The sequence below is a fragment of the Manacus vitellinus genome, unplaced genomic scaffold, assembly GCF_001715985.3.
Source record: "Manacus vitellinus isolate BGI_N305 unplaced genomic scaffold, ASM171598v3 scaffold_44_pilon, whole genome shotgun sequence".
Taxonomy (NCBI): Eukaryota; Metazoa; Chordata; class Aves; order Passeriformes; family Pipridae; genus Manacus; species Manacus vitellinus.
Window position 1 is genome coordinate 3,550,744 of NW_021940565.1, and position 21,311 is coordinate 3,572,054.

The window sequence follows — 21,311 nt, forward strand, 5'->3', positions numbered from 1 at the left end:
TGTGCCCCAGGGCCCAGGGAGTTTATTTCTCAACTACTGGATGAAGCTTCTGCCTTTCAGTACTTCTTCCAACCTGCTCTCCTGAGGTCAGAATTGTGTGGCTCTTTAGCCCTCACCAACCTTGCAAAGTTGTTCATGTTCTGCCATGTGTGGGGGGATGCAAGTCACCCACACCAGTGATTATAAAAGGTTGTGCTTTGGAGGCTGCCTCATAGCTCAGATACATGCAGCAGTAAAGCATGAAAAACTAATAAGTGTTTTTTAAATAGTTCTTGCTTCCTCCTCCAAGTAATTCCCAAATTAATTCCTCAAGGCACTCCTTAGTTATCTGCTGATAGCTGTGGGTACCTGAGAGTGTTCTCTGACCCAGTAGTTAGTAGCAGTAGGGTACATCCTAACCTAGATAGTTGAATCCAGCCCTTTAGATGATCCAAATGTGTGAAAGAAGAAGCAAGGAGACCAATTAAGAAACTACTGAAGAAATGTTGTATTTTATTAATAATGTTTTAAGCTGCTGATTATCATTGTGATACTGCTGTTTGTATTGAAGGAACTCTCTTCTGCCATAATTGTTATTAACCTTTTTTTTTTTTTTTTTTTGTTACTTGGTCTGAAATACGTGGTTGAAACACGATTACAAATATGTTTCCTCTTTTTCTGTCTAGCTGTAACTGCAATTCACAGCCTCCAAACCCAATTAAAATTGCAGTGGCAGGAGCCCAGAATTACCTCAGTGCTGTATTGAGGCTCTTTGTAGAGCAGCTGTCTCACAAAACTCCTGACTGGCTTGGCTACATGAGATTTTTGATCATCCCTCTAGGTAAATAAGGAACAGTTTTTCTTCATAGAAAGATGAATGGCTTAAATGTGCTGTGTTTGCTCAGTAGAAGGCTTTCTGGAAGCTTTGGCTATAGGTATATGTCTGTTAAATGAGGCAAACTGTTGTATTATTGTGTAATGCTGGTGTTGCTGCTCCTGCGTGAGTGAATTTCATCTTTACGTTCTTGATGCCAAAGTCTACTTTGTAAACCTTTTATTTGAAGCAAGGGGTTAAGTACTTCTTCCCCATACAGAGAGATTCTTATATATCTTTTTATCATGGTACAATAAATGCACAGAATAATGTCCTAGAAGCTCTTTCCCTGGCCAAAATGTTAAATTCATTGGGCACCATGTTTCCCAAAGCGATAACTGTTCTGGCCTCCATGAACCTGACTCCAAAAATGTTAGTGGAGAAGGGGTTGAAAATTTTTTAAAGGCTCTGAAACTGCTGAGAATTTCAATTATTCAGATTACATGCATCTTTTGACCTTTCCTTTACGTGCTGTTCTCCTCAGGTTTTTCCCTCAATTTTTCTGCACCTTATCTCTGCCTTTTAAGCAGCTTAACAAGCCTGCCTGGCTGGAAAGTTACCCAGCTTCAGTCACCTGTGTTGAAGGAAATAGAGTGGACTGATAACAACATTAAGGGTCTTGTTCTAGTCAGAAACTTAAGGAATGTTGTAGTGGCAATGCCTGGGAAGCCACACAGTCACTGATGCTGTGGGCAGGGACCTCTGGGCAGTGCTGGTGTGGTAAGAGTGTGAGGCCAGGAGCTGGTCTAGTCCAAGTCTTGGCTTGTGTGAACAGAGCACTTGGGTGATGTAGGCAGCAGAAAACTTTGAAAAGCCTTTTTCTCGATGTTTTCCAATCTTCTAGGATTGGGACCAGGTGATGGCAACTCCTGTAGGAATCAGAAGCTGGTGGCCCAGCACCATGAACAGTGGAGTTAGGCTGCTGATTCAGTGGTAGGATTTGCAGAAGTCAAATGAAAAAGGCAGAAGAGAGTTGGATCCTTCTGTAAGGAAAGGCATTTAGTTTCCAAAGTGGTTGGCAGGAAGAGAAGAGAGAACCCTTTTGGGACTAAAAACAAAAAAATATTTTCTGCAAGGTTCAATGTGCTTTGAATGAGAATCTGTGTGACTGAGACTTTGATCCTCACTTGCTGACTGTCTCCTGGCCTCAGAAAAAGAGTTTTCTGTCCTGCAGTCATTAATGATTTGAAAAACGTTCTCTCTTTGGAAGTGAAACACAAGGTTCAGCTAGTGTGGCTTTGGGTTGACTTTTTAATCATAAAACTTTGTTTTGTAATTTAAAAAAAAAAAAGAAAAAATTAACAAAGAACTTTGATAATGAAACTGCTTCAGAACTCTGAATCCTTTTTAAATGTACTTCAGATATAGAAACTTCTCTAACAGGGCCTTTTCCATAGAAGTCTGCAGTGTTTCCTGATCGAATCAAGAGCTTATTTCTGACCAGCCTTCTGGCAGTTCGTTAAAGTGATTGAGGAGCAGCCTCTCATTTCTGACAATTGAAAAAGCACCAAAGACAGAATGTCTTAAAGGAAAAGCCTCTGTGCTGCTATCAATACTTTTGAACTAGGGATGGTGGAATTTTTCCTAAGGTGGTTTTACCTTCTGAATCCACAACTACACTCTGCAATGACAGTGGTTTATTAATAATGAGAAATGCTTAGTGTCTGTAAGCAGCTGTACTGGGAGGTTCAGTCCTGCTTCATACTGCTGATTCTATGGCTGGAAGATTCTTTGGATGTCCAAACCACTGTATAAACAACTGAAAAGGGGCAGGTAAAATAAAATAAGAAGTTGGGGGCTATTTTGGCTGTTTGGGGTATCCTAACATTTTATTTAGCTCCTGTGTGTTTTCCCAGCATGTGGGAAGGCTTCTCCAGTGCATGGGGCAGAGCTGTTCTGTGTGCACTGTTTAAAAGTTCACTGCAAAAGAAATGATGGGTGTGAAAGTAGCCAGGAGGGGCCGGGAAAGGATTTAGGCCTCAGTCTTTAATGACAATGAGGGGAGCTCAGAGAGACCTGCTGCTTGAACCTTTCCTGGAGGTCTGAAAATTAGCACTTTTTTTTTCCTGAAAATTATCAGATTTTTTCCACAATAGTCTTTGCTGGAGCACAGTTAGTCCAGTTAAACAATTGGAGTTGCCTCGAGAGAATTTGTAAGGTTACCAGTTACCAGCTGGTGACTCAACTGTTGCAGCCTCTGGAAGTGTGAGATGTGAAAATGGAAGATGTGAGAATTTCGTATGCAGGAAAGATGAAAATAATCGGATTAGTAGGAACATTACAATGGCTGATTGTAAATGTACAGGATTCATACTGAGCATGGCTGCCATGTGGTGACTGGGAAGTGTGATCCTGGCACACCTTTTCTCTGATGTTGAAAGACTGGAGAGGTAGTTGCAAGAGGGTACTGTCTGTTTTAGGGACATAGGTGGCCTAAAATGAAAATTTGCCACCTCCCAGGGCAGAGTTTGTCACTTAAACACCTTCCTTCTCCTGCTCAGTGTAAGTGTAAAGTCAGATCTCCATCCAGAGCTGGAGGCTGAACACACAGAGCTTCTACAAGGAGGTCTTTCCATGCTCACAGAGGAGCTGAACCATGAGGCTTAGCTAGAGCAAGCAGGGACCTGATGCATATGCCAACATTCACTGGGGGCTGTAATCCTTGGACTCTGTCTTCTGTCTTTAATTGCAGCACATTTATTGAGCTTATAGCCCTTTTCCACCGATTAAACAAGCCTCCCTGGGTTGTTTTTCCTGGTTGAGGGCAATTGCCTCTTAGTATTGCAAAACACCTGTGGTGTGTGAATGGTGTTGGGAAGAAGAGGTCTGGCTCCTCCTGGCAGAGGTGACCTAGCCATGGCGTGTGTGGTGCAGGAAGGGCTGTTTGGGAAAGCCCCTTGCAAAGCTGAGAGACTGAGATGGAGAGTCATAGGGCCTCTGTGTCTTCCAAATCATTTATTTCCTCAACAGTTTCCCAGTCCTGTTTTCTTTGGCCTTCTAAAATTTAATTTGTTGGGGTGAGGGGGGAAATGTCAACTGAAGGATATCAGTGTGTTGAAGCAGTCTCTGCTGGGAAGTCTGTTTGCATGCTCTTGTAGAGATAAGCTGCACTAAATTACTTGGTTATAATTGAAGAAGTTTATTTCTGGGATGTCTAGTGTAATTTTGATTTTGGAGTTTAATTCCTTACAAGTAAAAATCATGCTTGTGTGAAGTGCTGGGAAGAACAACTGTCCTGTTTTCCTTTCTTCCTTAGGCTCTCATCCAGTGGCCAAGTATCTGGGGTCTGTAGATTATAGATACAACAACTTCTTCCAAGATCTAGCCTGGAGAGATCTATTCAACAAACTTGAAGCACAGACCACTGGTAAGACCATGTGTCTGTGTCTGGCCTGTGTGGGATGAAAAGTTTGAATGAGTAATTTTAGCAAAGGTCAAGTAAATACAGGAGGAAGCAGACAAATTTCTGTTCCTCTTTTCTCCTCACTCCACCACATTCTCATTTCAGATCTGACCTTTGTAAGCCCTTCACGTGGCGGTTTGCAAAGAGTTGTTGGCTCCCAGAGGCACTAACTAGCTGCCTCTGAGTCATGCTGTTCTTACCTGGCTCTCAGCTTTGTTCTTTGATGCAGACATCTCTCTGCCAAGTTCAGTACATTGCTTTCCTTCAGAAACTGTACAGCCTAAAGATTTGGAAAACTGGAAAGTCTGGGAGGATTAATTTTTCTTAGTTGTGTGTGAGAATGTTCTGAAGTCTGCTGGCAGGACCTTTCTTGTTAAAGAATTTTGTTCTTCACCGGTGTGGTAGCAAGTGGGAGCTGCCCTAGGTCAAATCAACAAATTCCTGTTCTGATCTGAGACTGTTCTAGGCCAGGTTAAAGCCTTACTCTATGTTAAAGTATTCATTTGCTTAAAATATTAATGCTTATGGTTTTTTCATCGATTTCAAGAATGGAAAGAAACAGGAGAGAGGGGGATTTGCATCTGGCATTTAGGGCTACATGAAAGCTTGAGATTTGATGCTGTCACGGCAGCATAGCCCATAGGGAAATTTCACTAGAAGGAGTTTGTGGAGCACTGTGAGTGTGGGGAGGTTGCAGTGTGGTTCTCCCTGTTGGAATTGCAGTGCCTGAGACTCCCAGGATGCTCCTGGAAGTCCTTTAGCCATGAGAGGAAGAGAGAGAGACCTCTTCACAGGTAAATCTGCTTTCTTCAGCAGATGGGAAGGTGGCTGGACAAGGCCCTGGGCACCCTGTACTGAAGTGAAGTTAGTCCTGCTTGAGCAGGAGACTGGACTAGAAAGAGAGTCTACACATTTCCTTAATCCTAAGCTTGTAGAAGAACAGGTGTATGGAACTGGTTTCTTTTAATTCCTTACTGCACTTGAAAATGCAGACAAATGTCAATACAGACTTGATTTTTGTGTCTAGGTTAGGAATGCTTCATAATACAGTACAAATCCAGCCAGAGAGCCACAGGTGTTCCTTAGTGAGATGTCATATGCTGGTTGTATGCTGCAACCCTTATTTATTTTTGCATTATTGTTCAGTGCAGATCTTGTACATTCTGTGTTTTCATCTGTGCAGTGGGAACTGCACAGAAACCCTGTGATGGCATAAGAAGATCTGGCAGAGAATTGTAGCTCTTAATTAGTTCACTGTTCAAATACAAAGAGTTGGGTTAAAATGCCTATTTATAAGGTATGGAAGTGCCTAGTGAAGGTCACTTGCATTCCTGTGATCTCACATTGAGGCTCTTCACTGGAAACCAAAGAAATATTGAAGGTGTTTAGGAAATGTCTTCCTGTCAACTTGAATCAAGCACAGTCTCACCTATCTGGAGCATTGCTGCCATAGATGTGATCTTTGTGCTTTCCCTATCCTTGCATGTCTCTCAGTCTTCTCAGTGAACTCAGCAAGGCCATGAGGTCATTAGGAATTCAAGTCACTGAATGCTGGTGTGAGCAGAGCAGCTCACCTGGGAGGGGTGGCCAGGCACTTTCTTCAGCAGATATCTGCAGTCAAGGTGTGGAAAAAGCCTTAATCTGACTCTGGGCAGGTACATGTTTTCAAAGAAAAGCTTTTAACCACTATAAAATACCCATGACACTTCAGTCAGTAACGCTGTGTGCAGATGTCTGTACTTATGTACTTAGTGTTCCTTCCCAGTGTTTTCACCTTAATGCTCTCATAGGATGTTTGCCTTTGGTTGGACAGCTTTACTGTGCTCTGGAGTAAGCAGAGCTTCCTGGGGGAGATGCAGTTCAAATGCAGGTGGCAGGGCACCATCAGCAGGTGGGAGGACAGTGGGGCTGGTGGTTGGAAAAGTCACTTAAATGCTTTTCTTTGTTCTCTTGCAGTTCCAGAGGCGCCCGATGTCGTCTCCCGGATAACCCAGTACATAGCAGGGGCAAACTGTGCACACCAGTTGCCCATTGCTGAAGCCATGCTGACATACAAACAGAAAAGGTATGTCACTGCTGTCATACTGGCTCCCAGGGTGAGCAGCTGGTTGAAAACAGAGTGCTTTTCTCATCTCATGTGCCAGCAGTCTTAAGATCACTCCAAATGGCAAAACCCTTGGGAGCCTTATGGTAGCCTGCACCCAGTGATGTGTCCCACTTAGTGAATCTACAACAGGGGGGTTACTTCAAGTGCAGTGATTTTCTTGAAGATATGAGAGGTTTGGGAAAATGGGGACTAAGGAGGATTGGGGACAGACAGAGTATATCTGCTTAGGTTCCAGAGATCTCTTAACCACAGAGACCTTAGTGTGTAAGACTGGACCTCAGCATTCCCCCTCAAAGTATCTCCCATGAGATCTAACCTTTTTACATCAGCATTGATGGAACTGAAACCCTTTCTTTTTGGAGTGTAAATAACAGAGCTTCTCGCAGGAGAGACAAAATCCTTGTTGATTGGCAGTTGCAGGCTACCAGGACTCCTTCTGGGGAGGGCTGACATTCACCAGGTTTTACCTCAGCTTCTCTTAAGGGATAAGCAGCCTGCAGGAAGGACGTTTGGGGTCTGAAAGCAAGAGCAGGAGTGTGTAGAGCCTCATGTGGCCAGGGTCCAGGAAGAAGAGTAACTGTCACTGAAGGGTAGAGAAGCATTGTTATGAAGGGACAGACAGAATAATAGATTCCAACTCACATCCTAATAATTTCCAAGAGTAGGACAAACACTCAGCTCATGTGATTTTTCTCAGTTAGGGACTAGCAATTTCCTATGAGGCATGGATGGTGTTAACTGTTAATCACTTCTATTTGATTTTTCATTTTTGGTCCATTAACATCCCTCGTTGGTGTCTCCTTTGTGTAAGAATTGTGAGGGATTTAAAGTGTGGATAGAGTAACTTTTTTCCCTCTTTTTGGAAATTCTCATTGTATATTGCTTTTCCATTCCTGTGTCTGTTCTTACATTACTTCACAGAAGTGATTCAGTAAAATTCTGCCCATTCTACATATTTTCCTAGGGAAAATATTTCTGAACTGACTAGTCCAGTAAAAGAGACTAGTCCAGTCTCTTCATGTATTTGTGAACTTCTGTAAAATTAACGTGATAATAAGAATTAAATTTGAAGAGCCACAGGGTACTTGAAGCTCTTGTCTTCAATTTTCCATTTTGTTTTTGGTGTGAAGATTTACCCTAGTTACCAGCAGGGAGATCAAACACCCCTAGTGCAGTGTGAACCCCTTCTCAGGGCAGCCTTGTTCTTTCTCTGCACTCCAGGGTTGCTGGGTTCTGCACTGGTTTCCACTGCCTCCTCCATTCTGTTGCAGATTCATTTTTGTTGTTAACATATATTTAATCATTTTGAGTTTCTAATGTGCTCATAAAGATAAACTCAGTACTTTGTTGAAAAACATCTGAAATGTACTTGAGCAACACATGCCCTTAGTCCTCCCAGCAGTGTGCATGACAGCTTTAGCAGGCTGGTCTGGTCCATTTGGATTTTAAATCCTTTGGGCTCTGGTGCCATGCCTGAAGCTGTCGATAGGTTTAAGTCAGGCTCAAACCCTGCAGAAGGCTACTGGGAAGAGAGATTGCTGAGACTGGTAGTCAGACTGGCACAGCTGGCAGTCTCTCAGTGTCTCTGTGTCCCCGCTTTAAAGTAACTTCTGCGTTCAGGTCAGTACCCCATGAGCAAACCAGAGCGAGTTAGAGTAACAGGCTCTCCCATGGAGCGTGGGCAGTTGTCTCCCAGTGTGCCTTCCTTTAGATATGCCTGTCTCTCTCACTGGCAGCAGCTTAGGGAGGGTATTGTGAAAAACAGCACAGAAATTGTGTCTCCATTAGCACTATCTAAATGAATGCATCACTTTGTTGTAAGTATAATAACGCATTTATCTTTTTCTTTGGTTGCTTCCTGAAAAGGAAAAAGAGCTTTCATTTTGATTTTACCTTAAGGTATCAGTTCCTTTTAGGTTCCCTCTCCCATCTCCTATCTCTTTTCCCAGTGAACTGGTCTTTTGTGCCTTGTTTAACAGTTCCTGCGGATCTGGGATGCACAGTTTGTGCTTTAGGTTAAATTCTGCTCGCTGCTTTGAAACTATGGCATCTGCTGGCAGAATGCATAACTGAAAGTGACTGCTGTGCCTTTGGACCACACATTTGGGTTCCCAGCATGTAGATTGAATGGGAACGAAGGAGTTATTGAGAGAGTAGCTTTGAGCAGTAAAATATGGAGAAGGTAGGGTTTTTTTCTTGCCTTTTTCCTGGCTATCAGAGGATATTGTGTAGCCCCAAAAGGATCAGAACTGAGAAAAGGCTTTTCAGTTCCCGTCTGTTGGAACTGGAGTGCTGCAGGTGGCACTCAGTGGCTCAGGGTGGAGTTCAGCTGTGCAGTGTCTGAGTGCAGACCAGCAAATCTCCTCCCTGTAATCAAAACAATTGAGGACTAGTCTCTTACTGGCAGGGTATCCCAAATGAATGGGACTTAAGAAAGAGAAGACAGATGTACGCTAGCAGTGGAGTTGTGCTCTCTGAGCTACCTCCAAGACCCCCTTGCTCTGCAGGGTCCCATCCTTTCAATCATATGATAATTGGACATTGTTTATTTTGTCCTCAGCTCACAAAGTTACTGCAGCTCCCTCTCCCTTGAGGACAGAGGTGAATGGCTTCTCCAAGTCCAGCTTTCAATGCAGTGGTCTATGCAGAAACAGCAGCACTACCTACAAATTCATTGCAACAGAAATCTCCCAGAATCCTAGCATTTGTTCTGTTAAACAAGTCCTAGTGGTCCAAGGAAAGCCAAGCCAGTCTTTAGGATGTAGCTGTATGTGATGAGCTGCTTTATAACTTTACTGCCAGCTATCCCTATTTTGACCTACCTACACTCTCCTTCCCGTCCCCGTGTTCTCTTTGTCATGGCAAAAAGTTGGCGCATGTGCTGCCTGTGATGGACTGCAATGGTGCCAAAGCTTTGTCCTGTTCTTTTGGAGCATTTGCTGGCCTTACCTGAAATCAGGGGGGCTGGCAATGAGGAAGGGGTTCAAGAAGGAAATGAATTGCCATTGCAGCTCCTCTGCCTTACACTGGGTGACTGACTTTGTCTGTGAGCTCTGGGTGCTGGTTACAGAATTGTCAAGGAACAGTGCAGCCCAGGCAACATCTGGGGTGCTGAGACCGTGGTGGTGAGGTGGGCTTCTCACTAGGAGAGGTGCCTCATTGATGTCGATAAACTCTCTGCATTGTTTTCCTGAAAGAGACACTGTGGTATTTGAGATCTGAGGCTCACCAGACACTCATTCCCAGTGCTAGATTGCTGATCAGCTCTGTCAACCTGGGCTGGTGTCACCCACTGTAATTCAGTGCCCAGCACAGCTCATGCCATGTGGCTTCTGGATAGCCCTTGCATGAATCTGGGAAGCAGCTTGGCTACTGGAAATGGAAGCATTGTTCACTTGTCAGGACAAAGGCTGGGTCATTTCCTGCCTGGTTTACCAAAAGCTCTTCACTCTGTCCTGTAGAGCACTTCCCAGCTTTTGCTCCCTGGAGCACAGTTGCCTTGGGTTGGAGGGTTCCTGAGCAATAGGAAGCAGGGGTAACACTACTTTCTGCCTGCTGTGTGTCTTGGAGGCTCTGCAGAGTCCAGGTCATTGCTCCGAGTTCTGCTTCTCGAACACACCCTGCAGCAGTCACTGGACATGAACGCAGCTGGTGAAGATGGCCCGGGTCTCTCCTCTGGCTCAGCAGAGCCCATGTCATCTGTCTGGTTGTTTCAGGAACCTCCTTGGGCAGCTGGTGGAAACGTAACAGGAGTTCACTGTGCCCCTGACCTGGCCAAGCAGTGCAGCAGAGGAGAATCAAGGCTCAAGAAAGTCTGGGTGTCCTGTTGAGTATGTCCAGCTCACTGTAGGAACGTCAAGAGTGTTGTATGGGAGGTTTTGGGGAAGGTTGAGAGGTGACTCATCTGATGTGTCCTGAGGACCTGGAGTTGCTTTGTCCCTTTTTTGGCTTGACCACTGGAGACTTGGTGGAACTGGGACAGTGTTGGCGAGCAGACAGCTGCAGCTGCCTGGTGATAATGCTTCATACCAAAAATAAACCTTGGACAGTTTTTGGTAGTGCCTGGTCTGAAGTGGCTCAGAGGTGATAAAAGTCCCCTCTTTCCTATTGCCCTGCTTCAGGACTTGCCTGGAGTAAAGGTAGTGTCTGAGACCCTCCTACTAGGAAATCACAGGTGTTTGGCTTCATTTGAATCTGTTTTGGGTTGCTTAAATATTAAAGGCTAATAAGTGGCATAACTACTCTAAGTGGTAATTCAGTCTCTCTTACTGTAATATCCAAGTGCTTTGCAGCTTAGCTTGTACACTGAAAGGTATTATTCCTTCTGCTTGTCAGGTGGCTGACTCCTGGTGATACAGCTGCTTCTCCTTTCTAAGAGTCCTAAAACATAAATCCGGATATCATGTCTTAATCTGAATTAATTTCTTGGGGTAGGGAGGGAGCCTGCAAGTCCATTTCTGGACAGGTTACCTTTGAGGCACTGATTACAGTTGCATGAATTTTGCCCAAGCAAGAATAGTAATTAGACAGCTCCAAAATCCAGATAAAGATTTTCTTTCTAGCCTCTCTGGTTTTTGTTGTCCTCTAGAATTCGTTGGTTTGTGGTTTTTGTTGTATGAGGGTTTTTCTTCCCCAGAATTAGAGATGTGAAATATCAATAACGCTGTTGGAAATCACAACCTAGGGTCAGGTCTGGCTTTAAATTACAGCTGAGGCACCAGGGCCTTCAGAAGCCCTGTAGGTAAAAGTAAAGCCTGGGGTTAAACCTCTGGAGCCTGGGAATCTGTGCAGCCAAGGTAATAAGGGGGAGCTGCCTTTTCCAGGGACAGGGGATATTTTTCATTGCAGGGCTGTGGTAGGAGGAGTTGAAGAGGCTGTTACAAAGGCAAAAGGATTCTGGATTAATATTTTGGGATCTTGGGATCCTGAAGAACAAGAATTGTGAAAGAGCATGAAAGAGGAAGTGGAGAACAAGCACGATCATCTCATCTTTCCTTTCATCCACATGAAGAGCAACTGTTTTGAAAAGCTGCATTTTCAGAAGTACACGTGCAAGACCAGAGTTCCCAAGAGGACATGTGACAGGACTAGGCTAGCTGAGCTGAAATCCAGCTGGATTGCTTCAGGAACAGCCTGTGCATCATTGTGAGCTGTGATAAATGGTGACTGAAGCAATGATTTATTTCAGAATTTCCACTGAGCTCTCTGCAGTGGGAGTCAGAGCTCCCAGGGGAAACAAGAATGAGTTTTCTGCTGGAATTGGGCATGGTTTGTTTTTTGAGAGCTTGGAGTAAAGCCATTAGTAGCTGAGAGATGACTGGGCAACTATTGTGCTTCCCTCACTTGGTCAGCAGGACTTGCTTTCTGCCTGCTTCTCAGCCCATGGAGCTCAAGGAATGAGAAAAAAACTGAACCTCTGTTCTGTGCTGCTCCCAACAGCTCAGTGGTTTTCTTGTTTCCCTTTGCAAATGAAAATATCACGTGGAAATATCACGTTTGTAGGAGATGTGTTTGCTGGGGGCCTGCAGCTGTGTTTGCAAAGATGTGACCTTTCTACCTTCCAACACAGAATCGGGGATTTGGTCACTTTGTCCTGTGGTTTGGGGGAAGAATGAAGGGGTGTAGTGCCTGGGTCTGTGAGGTAGGAAGGGAGTAAAGCCCTACTGTTTGCCCTAGGAATGGATAAGAAGAGCTGAGCCTAAGTGAGAGGCTGTTTGCAAAATTACACTGGTTTGGACCAGGAGGGAGCTCTGCCTGAGTCACATTCACTGCAGTTCTATGCCATTCTTTCCATGAGGCTTAGAGGAAAGTGTCCGGCCTGTGCTAATCACACAGTGGTTGACAACCTTTGTGCATTTGGTGCATTTCTGATCTGTGCTGGAAACAGCACAAAAACACCTGTGTTCCTGCAGTAGTCATGCTGCCACAAGCTCAGTTCTGGATGGTTTTTCTGGGAGCAGAGGGATGCACAGAAAGAGAAACATGAGAAGTCTCAGTGTTTGTCTGCTTCCCGCCTGTCTCCTGTGCTTGGTCACTGAGAAATGAGTGTCTTGCCCGTGCAGTCACTTCCGCTGCTGAGCTGTAGTTCCTCGGAACATGTGGATGTGCTCCTGTGGTTCTCTCCTTATCCTGTGGGTCCATCTTAATCTCTGTCGCCCTTGAAGGGAGCAGTGGCTCTGCAGGCCCTTTCAGCCTGCCTTCCTCACTTAGATCTTGTTCCTCTTGTGTTTGTTGAGTCTTTCCCTAATTCCTTCTAGGTTTGACCGTGACCTTTGTTGCTGGCTCTTCTCTACCCTCTGGCTTCTGAATCCTGGGCAGGGCCAGAGCAGGAGGGGCTTTCCAAGTGTGTGCATTGTCTTCAGTTGTCTCTGGGACATGGTGTGCCTCTTGTTCGGTTTGGTTTAGCTGTTTGCAGTTCTCGAGTTGGTGTCCTGACCTGCCCGGTGTGCTCTGGTGCCTGACCTCTCCAGTGTGCCTGTGGAAGGGACTGCCAGCTCCCGGTGGCCTGGGACGCGCGTGTGTGTGCGTGAGGGTGTGTGAGCACGTCCTTGCCAGTGCTTTACCAATAACCACGTGTCACGGCTTGTAACCCCGTGGCAGGCTAACTGCTTTAGCGGTGCCGGGATGTGCAAGGTATGGCACATGGCTCCAAAGGTGGGACGCGGGAAGGCCGTGCGTGCAGAGCCCTTCAGGGACTAGTAAGTAACGCACAGTTCTCCGTGTTGTTGTGGCACAAGATCCATTTCCTTGCAGTAGGAGGTCGTGTGTCTGTGATGACTGCCATGCCATCAAAGCATGTTTCTCTGTCAAGCGTGAGGGAGGGAGGAAGAGACTGTTCCCCGAGGGACATGCCGTAGGCTGCGTGCTCCTCCCCACCCGTGCGGACTCTTGGCGTGCTGGCAGGGGGCCTTGAGAGGAGCGTTGGACTGGCGCTTGCATACTGTCCGTCCCTGCTGCATGCTGGAATGCAACGTATAAAGTGAGTATCGTGACCGGGGTGGAAGCAAAGCTGCTAACAAGTCTTTTCTCTTTCCCTTTAGCCCTGACGAAGAATCTTCGCAGAAGTTCATTCCCTTCGTCGGGGTGAGTGTTGCTGTAGTTACACTGTCTCAAGTCAGCTAGAACGAGTCCATAAGTGTTAACCCGAACTTACCTGGTTTCTGGAGTAGAACAGAAGCCATTGGGTGCTCTAAGGCAGAACATCAGCATGAGAATCTGATGGTTGGATGCAACTGCCTGATATGTAAGCATATCCTTCTAAGATCCCTCAACAAACTGCAGGGCGTATTTTACTTCTCCCACGTGAAAGTGACGTGTCCCTGGAAATCTGATTGCTCTGGTTGATTTGACCAAATTTGCTATTCTGCTGTCAGTCCTCCGTGTGCTTGTCATGAACAAACTCTTCAGTCCTCTTAATATCCCATCCACTCCTGGGATGTGGGTAGTACATCCCACCAGGGAGATAATTTATACCTCTGTTAAGCTTGAGTCTGGGGCAGAGCTATTTAATGCATTTTATTACGTGAACATGTATTTGGGATAGTAGTCCCTAGTTTTCCCTCCTGTCCTTATCTTTAAGTGTTCCTGGTAGAGGTGGCCAAGTGCAGAGTATCTAGGCAGGGCCATGTTTGTTCTTCTGTCCATGTATTTCATGCACTGTGTCCTTTGCCTTTTCTAGCTTCCCTCCCCTTATTTGATCAAGCTCTTCAGTTCATTAAGTTTTAGGTACAAAGTCATTGACCTGCAACTAAAAAGGAATCCCCTGGCTGCTCTTCAGTCGTTGGATGTCCTTTTCACAGTTTTTGCTGCTGTCTTGTAGCTTCTCTTTCTTGCATGCTGGCTGCCTTGCTCTGCCTGCTCTGTGTTTAGCTGACTTGTGTGCACTCCCGTTTGTGTCCCTGTCGTCAGAGCTAATCCGAAATCCCAAGGCATTTAAAGAGCTTAGCCTCTCTTGCCCTCAGGCTGACCCTGCTTTCACTCATGTGTCTCCTCAGAGTGAGAATCTCTCCTTGCATTATTCCCGAGAAGATACATCTTCCCAATTTGTTCCCTGCTGATGAGCTTTGCTTGATCTTGTCCCTCCCATGAACTGCAATTTCTAGTGAAGAACTGTTTTTATAAAACAGCTGTTTCACCTTTCCTAATAACATGAAAAGCCCAGAAGGGCGTGGAAGCTCCCAGACTCCTCTGATAGCTGCATGGCTCTGTAAAGCTTTTCTTTAGGACTGATTTAGTTCTGTGTTACGTGCAAGCAAATGGGGCTCGAGTTGTTTATCAAATTGCTCTAAAGTGATCATTGTCCTGACATTAGCACTGCTTTTCCAGTCTGGCTGTGATTGTCTGAAAGTGGTGGAAGGTGAATGACTTTGTTGTTTATATAACACTGCCAACCCCCCAAAAAACTTGCCTTGAAAGCACAGACTGACTTCCTATGTCAGCTGGTGATGAGGGCCAAATCAATGCTGCTTGCTCTTGCTTCTGAGGTGTTCCTGACACAGTAATTCCCCATGAAACACATGTAAAGAGACTCTGAAAGGCCAGTTGCAGGTGTCTCACAAAGTCAGAGGCTGGACATGAACACCAAGGCTCTTTCCCTCAGCTGCAGCCTGCTTGGAACCCAGAAGTGAGCAGGGCAGTGCCTTGCTACTCAACTGGGCTCTGAAGTGGTGGGAGTGGAGCCTCACAAGGGGCCAGGGTCAGGTGGTGGAGTCTGCGTGGTCCAGTTGCCAGGAGAGTTAACAGGATGTGCCTCTTCCTGAAAGGAAGGGAGGCTGGCTGCTGACACATTCATGGATGGAAGCATGTTGGAACTGCAGCAGTCTCAAGGGCCTCCCTGAATGGAGGGAAGGGAACGTGTTTGTGTTCCTCCTGTGTGTCTGAACTCGAGTATCTTCAGTCAGCCAGCAAGGAGGAAAAGGCCAGAAGAGATTTCTGTCTGGCTTGCAGATCAAGGTGGCTGTAGGCAGCTTCCTGTGTTGCTTGTCTTTCCTAAATCTTCTGCCTTGACTCCTCTTGCTCACAGCCAGTGACAGTCTCTGAAACATCCTCTTGGTGTTTAACACATACAGCACAAATGACTGCTGGATTCCAGAGCATGATTTGTTGCCCTTTGGATGGAGACTGGACAAACTGAGCTACAGCCTCCTTCTCCCAAGCCAGTGACCCCTCAGGGAGGCTCAGTACACACTGCTGAGTTCATGATGGCTTTTCCAAGACTGGATCTAACAGAGAATCCACCAGAAAGCCTGAGAGCTCTCCAAGATCAGCATACCTCTCCCCACCCTCAAAACTCTGCAAAGCTTTCTGCTTATAATAAAGTTTTTTGTTTTTTTTTTGGTCCCATAGCACAGAAACATGTTCCCTAGAGATGTGGTCCAAACGTGGTCATGTCTGAACTTAAGGACCTTCTATTTTCAAACTAAACAGATTGCATGGCATCGTTTCTAATTCTAAAGCAGATTTTATTGACTTGAACTCCCTTTGCAGCTCTTTCCCATTTGTCAACATTTACACAGGGTAGACATTAACCCTGGATACAAGTTTCTTAAAGACCTTAAAAAAGGGTCTCTGCTGTGTTAAGAGGAAGAATCCCTGTGCACCATAGCAGATTATCGCTACAGAAGGTCCTTGCTTTTGTATCACCAAGAGGCATTTTATCTTTCTAGGCGTATTGTGTTCTTGGGAGCTTGTTTGTAGCATGTTCTGTTCCACAAATTATCACCAGTGGCATTTATCATTAATCTTAATGTACTAGCTGGTGGTTGGTTGGCCACACACATTTGTACCCTTATTACTGTGTGATTTGGATCGTTCTGACCAGTCCGTGTGGTAGTTTGTCCATGTCTGCATCCAGAGGCTTTGCTAGGAGCTTTATCTTCTTTGCCTGACACTCCCCTTGCTTAGAGCATAGAAAACTCTGAGCAGAAACTGTACGTTGCTGCTTCTTTGGTTTCCTGACAAACCCCAGCTATGCTGCACCCTGGAAGTGGCTGCACTTTGGTGGTGGAAGCAATGTGTATGTAATTAGCAGTGCTGAAGGGATATTTATGTCCCTTTCTCCTCCCTGACCCACTCCCACAGGTGTCACAGGCACTGTAGTTGCCATAGCTTGGGGCTGATGGTGAACTGTTCAGAGCTGTCAGGTCTGTAACAGCTCCATAGGGTCTCTGCTGTCCCTTGTATAGGTCAGGGATGGGCTGTGAGCTCATACTGCTTGGCTGGATGCTGCTGGAACCTGCCCAGCTCTTAGAAGACTCCACCTTTTCCACTTACTTCAACTACTCTGACTGCAGGGACAGTGCCAAGGGGACTGCAGGGATGAGCTTAGGTTTGGGGTTGTGGGTTTCTGAAGTTCAAGGGACTCCTGTTTCATAGAGCTCTTCTGTTTTGCCCCCTTTAGGTGGTGAAGGTTGGAATAGTGGAACAATCTTCTGCAACATCAGGTAACAAGTATCCTGTGTGCCTTCTGTGTCCTACAGGTGGTAGGAGTCTGACTTCACAGGCTGAACAAACTTGTCCATTGCTGATGTCTTGGAGTGCTTTGAGGTGGAATTGGATTTTATTGGCTCCCAGTTCCACTGCTTTGACTCTGTGGCTTGTCTGCAGAATGAGAGCCCTCTCAGTTGAGAGAGGCCATTTTTCTTGTTACTTTACGAGGAGCTTCAGGCCAGATGAAATTCCCACACTCTCATCCAGGGAAGCTCCACTCACATTTGTGCAAGCACCCATTTTTCTCACGTGTTCTCAGTGGGGTGGATTCACTGCTGTGGTTCCTACTCCAAAATGTGGAAGCAGGCCATCAGAAGTTCACGCCTGTCTCCCTACACTGGGCTCAATTGCCTAATAAAATCAATCTCAGACATGTGCCTTACACTGGGAACTTTAGGATGGGCAAAATTTGGACCCTTTTATTTTTTAATGGGGAATGCAAGGTGATTTACACCATACTGCCTGTTTACACACATGGATATGAGGTAGTGCTATTTTGTCAACGTGAACTTATTTTTTCCTCCTTCATACACACTACTAGTCAGGATTATTTTTTTTGTCATCTGTTGGGATTGTTTCTTGTATTGCTTCACTATTAAACCCAGATTCTTGTGGCCTGTGTTACACATAGGTTTGTGCATGGAGGCAGCCCTTCTGTGAGTCACTCCTTGTGGCCACAGTGATCCCTCCATTCTGAAGGGCTGACATGGAGGGAATGATGCCTTGGTTGTGGAGGGTGGAAGCAGATGGAATGGGGAGGTCCCTGTGATCAGCCCAGAGGTACTGCATTCTAAAAGTGCTGCTGCCCTGCAGTGGTTGCAGGGGGAGATTCCCCATCAGAGATCAGTGAGCTGGGCTCTGACTGTGCAGGAGGCTTAAAATCAGCTGGGAGCAAACCCTAGGAGAGCAGATGCCACATGAGGATCCCGGAGGAGTGTGAATGTCTGTGCCTGCCTTGTACCCAAACATGGAAACCTGGTGGTTGAAGTGTGGAGGCCATCAAAACTGGTGGGCTGGCTGATCTCTGGATTGAGTGTGAGCAAAACCTGTGCAGCAGCAGTGTGGGCAAGGAGACTGAGCTATCCTGGTGTGTATGTGCTGGGCTGTGAGACAAACCCAGACAAACAGTTTGACTTCCTTTTTTTAAGGTGACTCTGATGATGCAGCTCCCTCAAGCTCCAGTGTCCTTTCTTCTACCCCACCTTCTGTATCTCCTGCTGTGAAAGAAGCCTCCCCCACACCCCCTTCCTCACCATCTGTTACAGGCAGCTTCTCGTCCTCAAGGTAAACCATGTTTTGTCTCCTCACAGCCCCCTTGGCTGCTTATCTGGCATATGCATAAGAGAGAGCTCCTCTAAAGGGAAACCCATAGCTCTTTCTTCATCCTTAGCAAACACTCAAAGCTGTCACCTTTCCCCTTCACCTCTTTTGCCTCTGGAGTCACGATGTCTTTGCTGACCAACAAGGAGCTGGGGAGGGCAGGGGGGATCTTGCACTCAATGGGAAGGCTGCATGTCCCAAGGTCAGACACACTGGAATTACAGGGGGCAGCCTTGTTTCTGATAGTCTGGCAGAAACCAGAGCTGAGCCATTGTGGCAGCCATTTGGGTAGGTTTGTTACTTCCATCTACTGGTATTTTCCCTTTGAGACTGGATTCTCTTGAGGAGATACGTAGTCAAAGAAATTACTGACCCTGATACATGTGGGTGCCAGGCTAATCCCTCATGATTCTTATGTTTTCAATGACCAGGTGAGTATAAGGTCAGAGGGACTCTTGAAGGAAGGAGCTGACCCCTTTCTCTGTGAGGGGAGATCTGGAAGTCGTAAGGTGACATAGTTGCCGTTCATGTGTGTGCCTGAAAGTATATCAGAACTGCAAGGAGGCTTCACCTATAGCTAATATTAAGTTCTGGCTTAGCTGAAATTTTTAGGGGTGAAGGGAGGAAATCTCTAGAAGACTGCCAGTAAAGACTTGCTCTGGCCAGGACTCTTCATTTTGTTGCTGCACAAAACATTGGCATAGCTGTCTAACACTTTGTGTGCAGTTCTTGTACTCAGAAGCACTTGGTGAAGTTCCCCTTGATTTGTTAACTCCTCTGAACCTTTAAGGCAACATAGCAGCACTCTTGTAAGAAGGGGAAACTAGAAGCACTTGGACTCTCTCCCTAAGTAGCATCTCCTACTGTCCCTGTTGGAGACAGAATGGGGACCTTCTGTGCCACCCCTGCCCTGCAGGGACCTTTAACCTCTGACTTCTTCAGCTGCCTTAAGAGTTCCCTTTTAACAAGAGGAAATGTAAATGTGGAAGGCCTAGTTTAGCAGGTGCTCAGCACTGGAAGGTGTTAGTGGCTGTTCACATGTGCCAGGAGGTCCAGTTCCCTGGGTGCCTCCTGTTGGCTCCCTGTGCTTTGGTGGCAGGAGAGCCCTGTGTGCCCCGGGCTGGTCCCAGCAGCAGCTGGAGGCTGTGCAGGCTCTGGGGAGCAGACCTGACTTCTCCTGTGTGAGCTTTGTATGGACTTTCCAAAGGTGGAAGTGCTTTGGGAACCAATACACACAGGAGTGTAAGATGTTGAAGTTGTGAGCCGTGGATGTGATGTATCCGAAGTTGACACCCAGGCTCTAGGAGTCTGGTACTTTTTGGTTCCATACTGTAGGGTAAAATCATCAAGAAATGAGGAAGTTTAGGTTCAACATTGTTCCATCTCCCCTGACCTGTAAGTGACAACACAGGGGGTGGAGGGTGACCCAGACTGAAAGATTAAGCCACGTGTTTAACAGGGAATGGAACATAAAATCCTGCCTGGGCATAGTGAACACTAGGATGCTTTGTCTTTACAACTGAGTTGAGAAATGTGATGCAAAGGAGTCTTTAAACTCAAAACAGCATCTCCAAAGCGTCATTCTTAAAGAATCTCACTTCTGAATATTGCCCTGAGAATCCAAAACCTGGTTTTGGTGATCAAAGATGAACTCAGCTTTGCAGTCTCTCAGCTGAATAAATGGCAAACAAAAGGAAGTGCTGAGAGGACTCTAATGATGGGATGTCCTTGTTTAACCTTGAGAGTTTCTTATTAGACAGGTGGTGCAGAGGGATGCATATTTCATTCAAGATCAGATTTATCTTCCTTAACAATTGCCATCTCTCAAACAGGGGACATGGACTGGTAGATAAATTTAGCTTTTTGTCTAGTACTTGCATATTATTCAACACTGATTGTCATTGTATAGGAAGAAGTATAGGCTGTCAGCCATAGGTCTGCTCCCTTGGGGTTAGCTGGCAAGAGGCAGGGGCAGGCAAGGGCTGGAATTTCCCAGGTTGCTCATCTTCCCCTTTCTGGCTCAAGAAAGGCTGGCAGTGTGTTTTGGTGATGCACAACTGTTACCACACAACGCGCGGGAGTTTTCAACAGCAGATCATGTCCTGAAATCTACCATTGTTTAGCAAGCATCACAGGACTGGCAGAGCATTTTTCCATCAGTGGAATTCCCCAGCAAGTGGCAGGGCTTGGGGGGAGGCAGTTATCGCATGCCAACTCCATAACAGGGACCTGGGGAGAGCAGAGATGCTGTTTGATTCTGAGCCAGAAAGGAAGCAGCTGGTGGCAGGAAGAGCTCAAGAACATAGGAGATGGAAGCAAGTCAGGGAGACTGGGAACTGAGTACTGGAGGAACTGAGTTCAGGGACCCACCAGGTCTTTGCTCACCCCAGTTCAGGGTTGATTTTGGCAATGCTGCACCTGGACAGAGTCACTCATCAGTGCTCAGGAGGCAGCGACAAGTGCTTGCAGCCTCTTTTCCCCACTCAAAAGACGAAGTGATCTGGGATGCCTCAAGGGTTGCCTTTAATGGCTGGGTCACTGAATTCCACATTGTGGAAGGAAGCTTTCCCACTGCTCATCCCTATGGCTGTGCAACAGGTCAGCTTGTCTTGGCTCAGTGCAGTTCTGTGCTGCCAAGCTGATGCCCCTGTGCTGCGTGATGCAGGTTGCATCTCTCAGGGATGAGTTCTTGGGCTTTTGTAATTGCTGGGTCTCTGCTGCCTGATTCCCCAAAGAGCCATGTGTTTATCCTTTGATCAGGAATGCCAGCCACTCTGAAAAAAGCACAGATGGGGGGAACTGCTGAGAGCTGGGCAGAAATTACCTTCTTGTCTTGTTTTCCAGCCAGGGCCTCGGTGCTGAGTTGATGGGCCTGCAGGTGGATTACTGGATTGCAGCTCCACCCGTGGATAGAAAGAGAGACCCAGAGAAGAAGGACCCCTCCACTACCAAAAACACACTGAAATGCACTTTCCGGTCCCTCCAGGTCAGCAGGTTACCTGCCAGCGGGGAGATTGCCACCACTCCAACCATGTCCATGACTGTCGTGACAAAAGAAAAGAACAAAAAAGGTAAGGTGAAGGTGGACACATTTGCTGCTGCCTGAGGCCAAGAATGCAATGCTGCTCTCCCTGTCCTGC

The 21,311-nt window shown here is 46.2% G+C and overlaps 1 protein-coding gene across 3 annotated transcripts in view; it reads left to right on the forward strand.

Annotated features, from left to right (window-relative positions):
* The window catches only part of PACS2 (phosphofurin acidic cluster sorting protein 2), a 50,427-nt gene that overhangs the window by 20,800 nt on the left and 8,316 nt on the right, over positions 1 to 21,311 (forward strand). For 2 of the 3 annotated variants that reach the window (XM_018079025.2, XM_018079026.2), the window contains exons 15-21: positions 666 to 820; positions 4,110 to 4,220; positions 6,213 to 6,321; positions 13,404 to 13,446; positions 16,763 to 16,805; positions 18,000 to 18,135; positions 21,016 to 21,242. In XM_018079025.2, the coding sequence (XP_017934514.2) occupies positions 666 to 820; positions 4,110 to 4,220; positions 6,213 to 6,321; positions 13,404 to 13,446; positions 16,763 to 16,805; positions 18,000 to 18,135; positions 21,016 to 21,242 (824 nt within the window). The remainder of the gene's footprint in view (positions 1 to 665; positions 821 to 4,109; positions 4,221 to 6,212; positions 6,322 to 13,403; positions 13,447 to 16,762; positions 16,806 to 17,999; positions 18,136 to 21,015; positions 21,243 to 21,311) is intronic. The other variant, XM_018079027.2, reaches the window with a different exon arrangement.